Consider the following 15,722-nt stretch of genomic DNA (forward strand, 5'->3'; position numbering starts at 1 on the left):
GAACTGGACCACAGAGCACTGGAAGAAGGTGGCCTGGTCTGATGAATCACATTTTCTTTTACATGGACGGATTTCATCACATGGACGGCCGGGTGCGTGTGTGTCACTTACCTGGGGAACACATGGCTTCAAGATGCAACATGGGAACAAGGCAAGCCGGCGGAGGCAGTGTGATGCTTTGGGCAATGTTCTGCTAGGAAACCTTGGGTTGTGCCATCCATGTGGATGTTACTTTGACACGTACCACCTACCTAAGCATTGTTGCAGACCATGTTCACCCTTCATGGAAAAGGTATTCCCTGGTGACTGTGGCCTCTTTTAGCAGGATAATGCGCCCTGCCACAAAAATGGCAAAAATGCAATGGCTCAGATATGGTTTAAGGAGCACATCAACAAGTTTGATGTGTCGACTCAATCCAAGTGAGCATCTGTGGGATGTGCTGAACAAGCAAGTCCGATCAATGGAGGACCTACCTCACAACCTGCAGGATCTGCTGCTAACATCTTGGTGTCAGATACCACAGCACACCTTCAGGGGTCTAGTGGAGTACATGCTTTGACAGGTCAGGGCTGTTTTAGCAGCAAAAGGGGTGGTATCAATGTTGAGTCACTATATTAGAATGTACTTTTCATTTAGTGATCAGATGCTAGTCTGAAGTTTCCGTTTGAGTATTTGCCACATCACATGTTAGAGGAGGAGCACCTCTGTTATATAAAATGTTTGCCAGCTTCATCTGAGACTTCCGGTGTGGGAAACACTGTCCACATGTGGCTGCCATTCCTCGCTGGGTTGTTTGTTTGTGATCATCTGTGTTCGTTCCCAAACTGGATTTCCTTTCTCTGCTTGGCTTGATGGACTTTAGCAAACTGGACTTCACTTCACTGCTTGGCTTGGTGTTTTCTGTTGCTGTTGGGAAATCTTGGTTGTCAGCCTGTTGTGAGTTAATACTCTTTTTACCACTCTTTGTACTGGCTCACTGTCTGGCCGGGGAGCAAGAATCCGATGACTCATGCTATTCTTTTTTGCTCCATTTTCAGGAAAAGGTGGATGTTTTAATGTGGGACTTTTGGTGCTGAACTGACCACTTATGCTTGTGAGCAAACTCAAGTCTATTCAAACACTCAGTAACTTTACCTTGACTAACCCCATCTTAATTAGTAAAATAATACAGAAATCTAATTCTTCTTCATGCCAGTTAGATCCTCCACCAAACATTCCTGTAGGGTGACATCGGCTAAAATGGGTCAAATAAGTTTTTGATTATGAAAATGGGTGGCCTTGAAATTTTGTAATAACAGTATTTGAATATCAACATTTGATTTGTCAAATGTAAATCATATGAACGTGGTTACCACTCAAATGCTGGAAAATCTGAGAAAGTACATGTTAAATGCCCGTACATAGTTTTTCTATTGACATTGTTAAGGTAATATAAACAGCATTTCAGTCTACAGTATACATTTGTATTACACATGTTCATGTAATCATTTTATTTTATGCAGTGATGTGCAAATTTCTCCATTCTATTTAAAAAAAAAATATTTTTGTTATGTTACTGTCCCAATTTACCTGAACATGTTAGATAAATTGGGACACCTTATAAATTAAAACATAGTACATTGCTTTATGTAAGAAATTGTTTTGTTTTACAGAAAATGTCACAAATTCTAAGCAGATCAAAGGTAAAGAAAACAAATGAGAATAGAAATTTGTGAACACAAAGTTTTTGTGCGTAAAAAGTGCCTGTAAATAAACTCATGCCTGCTCTCACCCACACTTACACACATACAACATAAACACACTTAAGCACACAGTTGGATACAAACATTTACGGTATACACACAAGCAAGCACGTCATAAATGAAATTGTCGCATTTTTATAGAACACATAGTGCATTGTACTTCTTTTGAAGTGATTAAATTCTTTGTTTTTGTTCTTCAGTTGGAATTTTAATTGTTTAAATATGTACTTCTGTTGGAGTGCTTTAATATTTCTGTATGCTTCTGTTGAAGTGTGCTTCTGTTGAAATAAATAAGCAGGAAGTGTTAATGTGTCAATCAATAGCACAATGCACTTTGTCTATTTTTAAAATGTTATTCTTGAAGATTTTCAATTGAAAAAGATCATTTGTATAATGTCCTACTGTAGGAAACTGTCATTTTTAAGCACAAACTAGATTAAAATGTGTGTCCCACTTCACCAGATGCAGTGTCCCAATTTAGAATAGATTTATTTGCATGTATACACAGTTTACCAAAAAGTGTCCCACTTTTGCTGACTTCACCCTACCTCTGTCATTTCTGCTTCTATTTTATATCTTGCAAAGTCTTGAAAAACAAATCTGGACCCAACTGACTAATTTCGCCCAATCTCCAACCTATCGTTTGTCTCAAAAATCATGGAAAAGGTGAACTGAAGTCATTGCTAGCTCTCAGCGATCAGTTTTTGAACAGTAAGATTTGAAAACACTCCAAGCCTGCATTTATTTGATCCAAAGTACAACAAAATAACTTTTCTATTTGAATATATTTTAAAATGTAATTTATTCCTGTGATTTCAAAGCTGATTTTTTCATCATTACTCCAGTCATGTGATTCTTCAGAAATCATTCTAATATTCTGATTTGCTGCTACTTGTTTTTTTATTATTATGTTTAAAACAGCTAAATAGATTTTTTTAGGTTTCTTTGATGAATATAAAGTTCAAAAGAACAACAATTATCTGAAATAGAAATCTTTTGTAACATAATAATAGCCTTTATCATCAATGATCATCAATCTTTTGATCAATTTAAAGCATCACCTGTTCATTGAGTGGTACCTGTTCACCCCTGATCAGAGCCATGCATTCCTTCCTGTAGCAAGGGTTGGAGCGAAGGCATGTTCTGAACAAATGCGCTCCATTAATGGTTTTGTTTTGAAAGAGAAAAAAAAAGCATATATAGCTGGACTCGGAAGAGACAATAGAAAAAAATCTCAAGTCCGAGGCGACAGAAAAACGTCTCGAGTTCAAGACCAGACTTGAACATTACAGACTGCACTCGAGTACTACAGCACTAGCATCCACCCCCGCTCCCACACTGCAGCAGCAGCAGCCTCCAGCCAAGCAGCACCGTAGAACCGGTCGCAGGCAGGCAGGCCCACCCGTCCAGGCTTCCTGCCTGACCCTGAGACGGGTGACCCAGAGATGAAGGAAGCTGCTCGCTGCCCCATTGCGGGTATGTCTGTGGTTCCGCTGGTTTGCCTGGCGTCCCCCCCAAGTTCAGGGGCATCCATTTTACATCAGTGAATTTCACATCCATTTCATGTGCACTTTCATGTCTCGATCCTTCTGCACCACAGACCATTTCTGACGTTTGCATTTGAAGAATGAGCATATCAGTGCAAGGTCCTGCCCTTTGGGCTGTCCCTGTCCTCCTGCGTCTTCATGGAAGTTGCAGAGAATGTGAATGCCCTAAGAAAACAGGGCATTCACATTCTTAACTACCTTGACGACTGGCTCAGTCTCAGGATCAGTTGTGCAACCACAAGGACTTGGTGTTCATGCACCTCAGCCAGTTGGGTCTTCGGGTCAATTAGGAAAAGAGCAAACTCTCCCTGATCCAGAGGATCTCTTTTCTTGGTATACAGTCTGTGAAGGACAGATTGTTAACGGCTGGTCTATGTGGTAATATAGTATATTGGGCAGGACATCCAAATGCTCACCTATCATTCATCAACCTCAAATATGGCTTTTCATCTGAAAGTAGTAGCAACTTTACATGGACTTTCAATCTAATGTTAACCTAGAAAAATGTGTGCTTTTCAAGTGTCTGTGCAGTAGCTCACTGTATGACAGATGGAGGCACCGGTGTGGTCATGTGCTCTTAAAATACTCTGTAATTTTTGGTCATACAGATGTATGCAATCCATATAAAACGTGCATACAGGCGCATCACTACTGCGGAGATGACGAGTCAGTGTCGCCGACTTCATCTCTTAAGCCAAAAACAAAGAAAGCACTAGTTTATAAATAAATGATTAAAATATTAATGCAGTCTACTTGCAATTTTTCCCTGACACATTCACAATTATTATATTTTTATCATTATAAATAATAATGCAAAATGATTATCTTAGAATAGAAGATATACTGTCTCTAGCATCACTTAAATTATCAATACACGAAATTATCAATTTGTGGTCTTGAAGAAGATTCTTTTTTTTTTTCTTTTTCTGTTTTGACTGTCTCATTTGGACTTGGAGTCAAACCTCTTTGGACACAGTCTTGACCCAGACTCAATAGTCCTGGTCTTGGACTCAACAAAAGTGGACATTACTACAGCCCTAGCGGATAGGGTGACCACCTGTCCCGCTTTGCGTTGTACCGCACAGTATTTTCACCCCTTGTCCCGCATGTTGCATATTGAGAAAATGTCCCTTTTTTGTCAGTCTGTTGGTTTTTAACGATCATATTAAAAAAAAATCCATGCGTTCTTTTGCCTTTTTAAAAATAGCTTTTTATTCATTCTTTTTGCGGCATAGTTTCTGCGCAAAGGAATTGCAAACCTCATCAAGTGATATAGCACCACTGATGGAAATGGTCGAGCGCACACAGAAAAACATGATATTCTCCTTTAATAATAATAGTAATGCGCAATTACAAATCTCTTCTCTCACAGGTTCTCTTTACTCTCATTAAAAAAACGTGCTTTCTTTTGCTTGCATGTGCATGCTCAGAAAGACAGATTAGCGCATATGACAACAGATGTAATCAGTATAGCATAACAGCAGAAAATGTATCAGTCTCACACATGTCCCGCAACAGCCCTGTTGCCAGGTGGTCACCCTACTAGCAGATGCAGGGGGACGCTCCTGGCGACGAGGCAGAAGCTTCCCGTTTTATAAATGTTTTATAACAGTTGTATAAAACAAATGAAGAGTTCAGGTGCAAAACCAGCTAAAAGCCATCTCTGTCAAAAATGAGATAATGATAGTGAGTGAATGCTCCTGATACGTAGTATACGTCCATAAAATACTTTTACTTCAAATTCGCTAAATTCCAGCCTCAGCCCAATAAGAATTACCAGTACTTACATAGAAACCTATACAAAGTAGCCAGAAAGAAATGCTCATTTTAAAGAAATACCTCAGAGGATTTTGCATCTGAACTCTTCATATATTTAATTCAGGCTAATTTCTTGGCTTCCAAACTGACCTGAAACACCCTCACACTTATCTGACATTGTCACCTGGTTCTTGTTGGAAATTGAGAAATTATTCAGTTAATATTTATAATAAAGATGTTGTATATTTTTTCATAAACAAACACATCAGTCAAAATGAATACAATATAAGTAAACACATTGCCTGGATGGATTAAAACAAATAATGAAAAGACAGATATGAACTTAGGGTCTAGATTCTAGATTCACTAGTTTGATATTGTCACAAACGCGGTCTCTGTGGCTCCCTCCGACCGCCGTCAGCGGGAACCATCACCGGACTTTTAACGGACTCCATTTCCCATAACCCCGTACCTGGGACCCCCACTTCCGGTTCCGGGTTAGCCCGGGTCGCTTCCTTTTGGCGGCCATTTATACCCCGCTCGGTTGGCGGGTTCTTCGCGAAGTTTTGGTAGTTTGACTATTCAATCCTGAGCGTTTTTCCTGTGTTTGCTTACCCATTGCCGATTGGACTGTTTATTCCTTGTTTTGATTGATTGCTGCCTGCCCCGACCTTCTGCCTGGACTATCGTTTACTCTTGGATTATCTGCATTGCCCCGACTGCCGTTGTTTTGACCTCCGCCTGTTGTACTCCGATTTGATCTTAATAAAAGCTATCGCAAATGGATCCCACGCCTCCGGATCAGTCACTCACCACGTTACAGATATAGCATGAGAATACTCACCCTGTAACTCAAGTTACAGTAACCCAAGACCCAAGACTACCCAAGACTAGTTGAACTCTTATTTGGGACTTGTGTTGCCCTAATCTTTTCTAATGTGAACTTTTCTGTATCCAGTTTTGGCTTAAATGTGCAGATTGTTCATCTTTCAGACTTGACACAACAGGGATAAGGCTGTAGCAGAAGTAGCAGAGAGGACACAATAAAATAGTAATGAACACAAACGATAAACATTATATGTAACAGTTAAGTGCACAAACATCTTGGAAAATGTATAAAAACTGATGAAACCCCTAAGTGTTCTCTCTATGAACAATCTTTCATTATTGCACCCCTGGCTCCTGACTAGTCATTTCTCAAATCCAGTTTTAACAACACTCATTTCTGCTGTCACAACAGGACAGGAAGGAGAAAAATAAGTGGATTCTGAAATACATCGGCCACAACATTTTGAGCGTGTTAAATCTTCAGAGTGTGCCAAAGTCGAGCCAGCTTGAAGAAACTACGAACAGAGCCTTGCTATAAAAACGTGAGTTGAATCACTGCACCTATTCCTATCAAAAGAGCTGTGTTGTGATACTTTTGTGATATGTGTTGTTTAGGAGGAACTTAGAGATGTGAACTTTCTCTGAAGATATAAAAAGAGTTGTTATAGTAATAGAATTCTAGAATTGATGTTCATGTGACATGGGAGATATGTGGTCACCAGAGACAAGATATGCATGAGAGCTGAGAAATTGCGGGTGGTTACAAAAATGCATTGGTAAACTTTCAGAATTTGGTCAAAGGTTTGTAGACATACTGACAAGACTAGGATAATAATGAAATGTTCATTAGGTGTCTTTTCCCCCTAGTTGTTTAAGTCTTTACATTTTATTGAAAAATTATGTAATATGCTACATTTTTAATATGTTCAATTTTGACAGTGTCCCACTGCTTATGAACAATTTCTCATTTTTCTTGGTCAATAACTGTTAAAAATCTTCAATACTTTTGGGTACAGAGAAAGAGTCTTTCTCTGTTTCAAATTAGTATAAAATCTAATGATTTTTTTAGACCCACACACACACACATCACTTAAGAATGCACTTGTATTCAAAGGTTTGCTATAAATTCACCAGGAGACCAGGAACAGGGAAAAACACAACTAAAAGTCTGTAACTGTAACTGTAACAGGGCCCCCAGAAGGGCCCCCATAGTGTCAGAATTCAGCCTGGTCATCGCACGGTATGTGTGAAACAACCCACGTTTACTGATCAGCTAATACAAATGTGACATGAAAAACTACTTGAGTAAGAGTAAAAAGAGTAGTCTATTTAAAAGTACTCATGAGTACTGAGTACTGAGCTTTGGATTCTACCCCCTTATAATGAATGCAGTAAACTGCAATTTAAACATTTAGAAAACGTTGTACAATCACATTATATTGTTTGTCAGAAAGAATTAAGAATATCTATCATCCAGCAGCTTTGAAATACATTAAAACAATACAGAAAAACTATTAAAGTGATAAAAAAGAAGACGAAGATGCTAATAACTTGACTGAATTGATGCTTGAAGAAGTGTATTACAAATATTTAAGGGTAACTAATGGAAGACTTGTTTGAGTGTAACTAATGGAAGACACACTGGAAAACTAAAAATGAACAATACTCTGTTGTTTCAATATGCCTGTCTCTTGCGTTACTGCCATGACAATGTAAGATGTTTTCCTGCTTCCAGAGTCCCCTGTCACAGTCATCACCTCTCCAAAGTCCACCATGTTCCATCATGTTTCCAGGGCCTGGTCTGCCTTTGTCTCTAGGTTTAGGCCCTTGTCCACCTCCACTGCCCACTCCTCACCCATCCACACAGTAGCGCTTCCGAATTCGGCTGAATCCAAAGAACAGACAAAAACTCAAATGGTAAGTGAGATTGATTGATTGACTGATTGATTTATTTTTTTATTTATTTTTTTTTGTCAAATGAAACAATCATGTAAATGAATTATTATTATTAATATTATTCAAAATCAATAGTTGTATCTGTTAATATTAATGGACCTGATCTGACATTGAGTTAACAGTAAACAGTTGAAAAAATAGTTGGAAGGAGGAAAAAGGAAGGAAAGGACGTGATATGTGGCCAAGTATGGTGACCCATACTCAGAATTTGTGCTCTGCATTTAACCCATCCAAATGCACACACACAGTAGTGAACACACACACCGTGCACACAAACCCAGAGCAGTGGGCAGCCATATTTTTATTAATAAGCTACTGTAACAAATGTATTAACTAATAATTTAATTTATATTGAATTAATAATTTAATTCAATTCTGATATATTTCAATAGACAATGTCTTCTAGAAGTTTGCTTCTCATGAATGTTTCTTACACAAAAGTATTTGTACTAGAGTAAGAATAATAACATTACTAATAGTATAATATTTTGTAGCATGGGACTGCAGCTTTCTTAAGTTTTATGCATTTTATTACAATTTATTGAGACACTGCCAGGCAGTGCAGTTTGTGCATTAAATACTTAAGATCTTCTCCTTACCTATTCCCATCGACTGCCTTCCTTCCCCCACAAGAACTCCTCAACCAAGCTTCACACCACTCACACACACTGCCACTGTCTGTCCAGAAATAAGAATAATTTTAAAAGGTAACAGTGAAATTGTTTCATTGGTTTCATTACTGCCTGTACCAATGTCTCTCCAAGATGCTTATGGTTTTACTTGCATTTCCATTTCCAGGTATATAGAGTGCACAGCATAAATGATCATAAACAAATTCAGCAATTACTCTTTATTTAGATGACATGTTAGGGTTCTTTGGAGATATAATGTTCCAACTTGGTAACTGCTTGATCAGTTACCAAAGAAGAATGTCAAAATTATTTAGCAAAATAAGATTTTCTTATCAAAGTGATAAAATATTGAGTTGCAAAAATGAGTACACCTTCCTAAAGGTTACTAAATAAAACAAAACAAAAAAATGTGTAAGTTTAAGGCTATTTTAAAGGTAAGTATATTGAACCAAAACTTTTAAAGAGAGGTAATTGAAAGTTGACAATTAAAAGTGTTATATAGCCCACTGAGTCATACTCAAACTTAATGCTGGCAGCAGTGGAACCACTTGGGAGAGAACTGCCAGGAGATTTATTTCTTAGCATAAAAGAGGACAATGGTACAAGATGAATACCAAATTATTGTATTAAGTATGAAAATATAGCAAAGTAGCACCGACATTCAAAAACAATGGACTTGTGACAAGGCTTCTGAAATATTCAGGTCTTCACTTTAAGTTTTCATTTAGTGATGAATGAGTTTTTGCTAGAAAAAGAGCAGGAAAAATACCATGCAAGTGTCTCAGAGCTGGCAAAAAGCACAATAAACTCATTTAATCTCTTCCAAGGCCCATATTTACAAAATATAGACTTCTGGTCTCAAGAGATCAAGAGATCCAAAAGCATTTAAAATGTTCTGGTGTTGCTAGAGGAGGAGTACAGTGAGAAGTGCCTGGTACCCACAGTGACGTTCAATGGTAGTAAAGCTCTTATATAGGGATGTATACTGTAAGTGCAGAAGGTGTGAGGGAGTTGTACTTTATCAACGCTGTCATCTGTCAACGCTGTCACTATTAAAGACCAGGGCATTTAAGGAGGTCATTTTCCAGGAGTTAAACAGTATAAAAAGTTCTGGAGGACATACAGTACTAGAATATTATACATTTGCTGAATTAAATCTAGGGTGTACTCATTTCTGCAATCCTTCATTTAAACAAAATTTGCTAATTGCTTACAGACAATATTGGCATGTATTTTGTTGTTTTTATTAAGTATATGTTTTAATACATTTCTATTTTGCCATCTTTCCATGAATTATATTAGTGATCATTAAGAAAATACATCTTTTATATTTATTTAAGGGGGGTTACTCATTTATGCTGTGCAATGTATAAACTATTCTTAATCCTAGGTGTTCTGAGATCTCATTGTCTGCAGAAATTCTTGTGAATAGCAAGCTCAGTATTCGTGATTTGTTGTGCAGGGTGAATCTCATCTCATTGATTTGACTCCAGTTCATTTTTTCTGAGAAGTCATTAGTCTAGAGAAACTGCATTTTATTGAATAATTTGTTTAATAAATAAATGAAATATAAAAATAAATGCTATATTATATATTACATAGATATTATACATACACAGTTTACTTAACATGCAAACAGTGTGTTATTTGTTGTGTGTCTGTTGTTCAGATCACATTTTATGACCAATTTATACAGAAATCCAGGTAAATCCAAAGGGTTTGCATACTCTGCATCTGTATCATTTGGCTCACCACATATGTACTTGGGCATAGCAGACCTACCTTTTAAACGGTGTACTGTTTTTTTTCTTTCTTGTCTTTTCTTAGACCAACATGGCCATATCTGACAACCAATTACTCGAAGAGGAGAACACCTATTACTCTGCTATGATGAAACAATTTGAAATGGAAAATGAGGAAGAAAACAGGGACCCAAAAAATGACCCACTAGACCAAACTTGCTCTAGGTTCCAAAAACTTAGCATTAAGGTAATAGTAATTGATTGATTGATTGATTGACTGACTGATCTTAATGCATATGCAGAAGGGTAATGTATAAACTTTGTTTGGAAGAACACACAAATTTTCTTATTTCTCTTTTTTTCTACATTAATTTGTTAACATTTTAAAGTGTACAAATTAACATTAAATTAGGATTTTCGACAGGCCAATTAAAAAATACAAAAAATAATAATATCTGTTGTAACGGTTCATTATTAGGAATGTTGTATACACATAAATTCATATTAAAATTTAAAATTAAGTAATTTTTGTGTTTTTTCATCTCGAAGAATTGGCCATAACCTTAAAAAATGTCATGTGGTGCAACTATGATTTATATTAAAATTAATTCATGTCCTTAACATTCTTAACATTTTTTTAGATATTCTCAAGTATTTGCATTTATTTTGAGCTTTTGAAAATAATGATCTCATATTTTTGTTTTATAATTTCAGAGTTGCCTTTTTAAATGTAGTTAGCAGACTTATTTTTTTTTCTGTAAATTGCATAAAAATGTTTTAAAAATACAAGAATGCTGTGATTCATTGCAGTGATTCATATTTTATCCACAGAAATTAGATATTTTATTTTTATTTTAATACAGTTATTCCTATTATTGGTCGCACCACATGATGAAATGCAAATGCCTTACATCATTAAAAATATAAAATTGAATATAAAAGCACAAAAACTGCCAATCTGGGACATATATCTATAATGAAAAACACTGTTAAATTTATAATAAAAATAAATACTTATAAGAAATAACTTAATATTCTTTTCTTTTTTTTTTTTTTTTTTTTGAGGTCATACCACATGATATCTGTGTGTGGTAACTACATTCCAGCCGTTAAAAAGTTTTTTTATTGTTGTTCTGTGTTGTTTTTATAAATAACACTTTACAATAAGGTTTTATTTGTGAACATTAGTTAACTAAATTAGTTAACATAGGTAAAACTTTATAACTATACAGTATATTGTTAATATATGGTTACTATATAGTTAATTATTCATTTATAAACTGTAGTTAATACATTAATAGACCATATACAAATAGTTAGCAATTAACAAATGATTATTTAAATTCTAAAATTAATTAAGCGCTTTAAACCAAACTTTATTGGACATGAATTGCATTTACAAATTACAAATAAATTAAGCATGCAAACACAAACACAAACAAACAAACCCTTACCCTAAACTTAACCTTTACCCAATTATAACTTGATCCCTAGTCTTGACCCTCAAACCCTCAAACTTGACCCTCAAAGGCCTTTGAAGGGGTCTCAGAAAGTCAGGACCGGCCAAATTGTCCTCAATTTACACAACTGTCCTCACTCTGATAGTCTAAAACTTAAACCAGCCCTCACAAAGATAGTTGTACAAGTGTACACACACATTGGATTTCCACATTTTATAGAGAATATACTATTTATTTATACTTCCCATAGAAATAATAATTTACACTGTACAAACTGTATTCTGTATTCTGTCTCCTAACCTAAGTGAATATGTTTAGCTTTGGTGATAGGCTTAAAATATTTGTAAACATTTTTAGGAACTCACTGTTTGTACAGAGACTATTATTTTATTAACTACCATTTATGAACTATTAACTAACTATAAACGTTTTAAAATAATTTGTAAATACTGCATTACTGTGTACCTATATAGCATTTATTAATTTATTAGTCTATTAATTAATGCACTGTGAACTAACATGTACATGAACATTTTTATTTATTAATATTAACAAAGATTAAAAATGCTTTTATTTAAAGTGTTTTTTGTTTTTTTTTTATTTAAAGTGTTACCAACAATTATTACCTAGATTAGTTCCCTACTTTCTTTCCATGGAATAACACTAAAAAAAGAAAAAAAAAGTTTTCACTCAAAATTGCTATGAAATTGCAAGATTCAATTAAACAAAATTTTGAAGTAGAAAGACTGAAATACTATTCTTGTAAAAGGTACTCCAATAAACTATTTTATTTACAATGAAAACTTTTTTACATTTACTAGATTAAATGTATTTTAAAAACATATATACAAACTATAAAAAGCATACAACTCACTTCATTCAAAGTTTTCTGAAGCTACATAATAGTGTTGTGAGGAACAGACTGAAATTTAAAGTAAGTTGCTTAATTTAATTTTGAAAATCATGGTTAACATTCACCTCTTTGTTTGCTTCACATTAGAAATGTTATGTTATTTTATTTGTTATCTGACTGATTGATTGTTTGAGAGAGAGAGAACTCTTTAAGAAACATTGATCAATACAGTAAACTAATAAGAAACATAAACTTTTTATTCCTCTATAGGACTCCTTGAGATCAGCGGAACCATGTGATGAAGATCTACAAAATCTGGACAGAAATAGCACCAGGGTCAGATTTGTGATCAATGTCCCAGTGGAGGTTACACTTGAAATGAGTAAAAATCCTGAATCACATTGTCAGAAGTTTCTTCATCTTCTGAAGAGCACAGCTTTCATGAAAAAGGATGAGTTCCGTTATGAGGATATTGCTGTAGTTTTTGGTCTTAATGGAAAAGAATCAGATAGAGAAGCCATAGAAACTGAATTTGAGAAGAATATTAATAGTGAAATTGTTTTTGAAAAATTTTGGTTTACCTGGCCAGAAAAGAATGGCATCCCATTTCGAGAAATAAGAGAAAGAATTAAAAGCAGTGAACAAACCAGGAAATTAGTAAGACACTTTAGGGAAAGTGACCCTAATGTCAAAATCTATTTCTGCTTTTTTGATGCAGACACAATTGATTTTAATAATGTGTTGAGCTCTTACATAAATATAATCATAGAAGACAACTACCCAACAGTAATGTCAACTGGTTATCTGTTCCCTGAAGACAGTAAGTTTAGAATAAACAGCGAACGTGACCGACAGGTGCGTATAATAACAGCAGAGCACTTTCCTCTGGGCACTTACTACCCTGAACCCAATTTATGTGTGCTTCTACCTGATGAGTGTGATACTCTTCCTGAGAGTTTTACTCAGGGGCAAAAAAAAACAATAAACATGGAATCTCCTGTTTTGATGAGACAAGTAAAACTCCGTAGAAATTTCTTAGCTGTGTTTGCAAACAAAAACCCAATTATCACTCCTGTTTCAGAAAAAAAACAGTACCACACCAACCCAAGGACCTGGGCAATTAGTGCTTATGCACATGGAGAGCTTAAAGTTACTGAGGGATATAAACAGGAAAAGTTTGGAGAAGAATATGAAAAAGACAAGCGTGTAGCAAATCGTTTATATACCGCTTTGTTAATGGATCTGCTAGAATCAGATAAAATAGCTCTGTGGTTAGAGCAGGAAAGACCTTTTGAGGGACGTGGTGCAGGTCAAGTATTCAAGGCAGCTAAAGAAGTTCGGGAGTATCTTAAAAAAGTAGAACTAGGAGAGCCAGAAGAGCTAGAACACGCTCAGAACAGATGTGTTATTTTTTAACACATTTTTTTGTGTTGACTATTTTAACACGTTCTGTGTCATTTTGTGTACATACAACCTCAATTCCATAAAAGTTGGTATGTTTCATGAAATGCCATAAAATCAAGAATATGTTATGTTTATTCTCTTTAACCTTTATTTAATTGACTAAAGTACAAAAAGAAAATTTCCAATGTTTTCAGTCGCCAACTTTTAATTTATTTTTTTAACCAAATTTTGATTTTCATGGCTGCAACACACTCCAAAAATGTTGGGACATAGGCCTGTTTAACACTGTGCCACATCAACTTTCCTTTCAGGATATTAATACTTCAAGTTTTGCAAGCAAAGTTGTAGTCTAATCTGGCTTAATTAAAAATTACAGATGCTCAGCACTCTGATTGTCGTTGTCTGATTCTCCTTATATATATATATATATATATATATAGTGATATTTTTTTTTTGTACTACATACAGTCCCAAGTCCTTCACTAGTGACTATCATGTGCTGTCAAGTCAAAGACAAAGAAAGTCAAAGAAAAAAATGAGGACTAACAATCGGTCTACAGGCAAACATGATATTGTCAGAATACACAACACCTTCTGAGTTTCCGAAATCTCCCCATTTCACCTTTAGTGCACTACTCTTTAGGTGTCAGACATTTTTGTGAGTATTGGAGATTATCTAGTGTACTCATATCTTCCCATAATGCAGTATATTAAGAAGTTTATATGCTCCACAGCTTTCTTAGAAACAATATACAGAAATAGCTTGAAGAAATCACTTTTTTGAATTCCTTTTTGAGGTAGTAGGTGATTTGACATCCAGCATGTAGGGAATCTCTCTTCCTGCACTAGATGGCAGTATCAGCTTTATTTTTGTTGTACTGCACAATATCAAACTAAATTGCTAAGAGTGGCCATTTCATTCAAAAGCAATCCCATTGTCATGTTATATTTTTTGACACCTTTAATTAATTTTTGCATTTTTTTCACATAAATTGTTATGCAACAGAGCCACAAATCTCAACTAAGCCAATGTCTTCTCTGAACAAAAATTATAAATAGCTACTTATCACACACTCATGTTTTATCCATTTACTTCTTTTGTTTATAAACTGAACTAATGAGATTTTCTCTTCTCTTCTCTTAATCCTCCTAATTATATACAATAGTCTACTGGGTTAAAGCTTAATGTGTGTGTGTGTGTACTTGTTTTTGCTACATTGTGGGGACCAAATGTCCCTACAAGGATAGTAAAACCTGAAATACCTGCGGTCCCCACAATGTTAAAAAATGATTAAAAATAGTAAATTATGTTTATCTGAAAATGTAACGATGCAAACATGTTTTCTGTGAGGGCTAGGTTTAGGGTTAGGGTTGGGTTAGGGGATAGACAATATCTTTTGGTCAGTATAAAAACTATAGAAGTCTATGGAAAGCTTCTGTTTTATATGTCCTAGATAAATTGTTACCATTAAATGACAATTAATTGTTCAAATGATACATAATCTTTTCTTCATGTCAGAAAAACTGTTAAATTATGCTTATTTCGTACTAAGGAGCCCAAAGTGTGAAATCAGCATATTAGAACGCTCATATGTGACACTGTAGACTGGACTAATGGCTGCTGAAAATTCAACTTTGCCATCACAGGACTACACTATATTTTAAAATGTATTCAAATAAAAAAGTGGTTGTTTTAGACTGTAATAATATATCAGTATTACTTTTTTAACTGTATTTTTCAGATGAATCAGATGCATAAATGGAACAAGGCTGTGCATTATTGCAATGTTCCCTTTCGA

The 15,722-nt window shown here is 35.2% G+C and overlaps 1 protein-coding gene across 4 annotated transcripts; it reads left to right on the forward strand.

Annotated features, from left to right (window-relative positions):
- Nucleotides 1-756: 756 nt before the first annotated feature.
- On the forward strand, nt 757-14,301 carry LOC127163774 (uncharacterized). Of its 4 annotated transcripts, XM_051107154.1 has the most exons (6): nt 757-937; nt 1,039-1,094; nt 6,289-6,418; nt 7,612-7,793; nt 10,292-10,453; nt 12,790-14,301. In XM_051107154.1, the coding sequence occupies exons 4-6, from the start codon at nt 7,650-7,652 to the stop codon at nt 13,933-13,935; spliced, it is 1,452 nt and encodes a 483-aa protein (XP_050963111.1). In that variant the 5' UTR covers nt 757-937; nt 1,039-1,094; nt 6,289-6,418; nt 7,612-7,649; the 3' UTR covers nt 13,936-14,301. The 4 variants fall into 4 exon arrangements, with proteins under 4 accessions (XP_050963111.1, XP_050963112.1, XP_050963113.1 ...); XM_051107155.1 differs by lacking the exon at nt 6,289-6,418; XM_051107156.1 differs by lacking the exon at nt 1,039-1,094.
- The last annotated feature ends 1,421 nt before the right edge of the window (nt 14,302-15,722 follow it).

The sequence above is a fragment of the Labeo rohita genome, chromosome 4, assembly GCF_022985175.1.
Source record: "Labeo rohita strain BAU-BD-2019 chromosome 4, IGBB_LRoh.1.0, whole genome shotgun sequence".
NCBI lineage: Eukaryota > Metazoa > Chordata > Actinopteri > Cypriniformes > Cyprinidae > Labeo > Labeo rohita.

What these genes read in the sequence shown, in the direction of transcription:
- LOC127163774 (XM_051107153.1), top strand. Translation starts at nt 3,189, where the DNA reads ATGAAGGAAGCTGCTCGCTGCCCCATTGCGG. An exon ending in TGCTCGCTGCCCCATTGCGG is followed by an intron (nt 3,220 to 7,611) that starts GTATGTCTGTGG and finishes TCCTGCTTCCAG; the next exon opens with AGTCCCCTGTCACAGTCATC. An exon ending in AACAGACAAAAACTCAAATG is followed by an intron (nt 7,794 to 10,291) that starts GTAAGTGAGATT and finishes GTCTTTTCTTAG; the next exon opens with ACCAACATGGCCATATCTGA.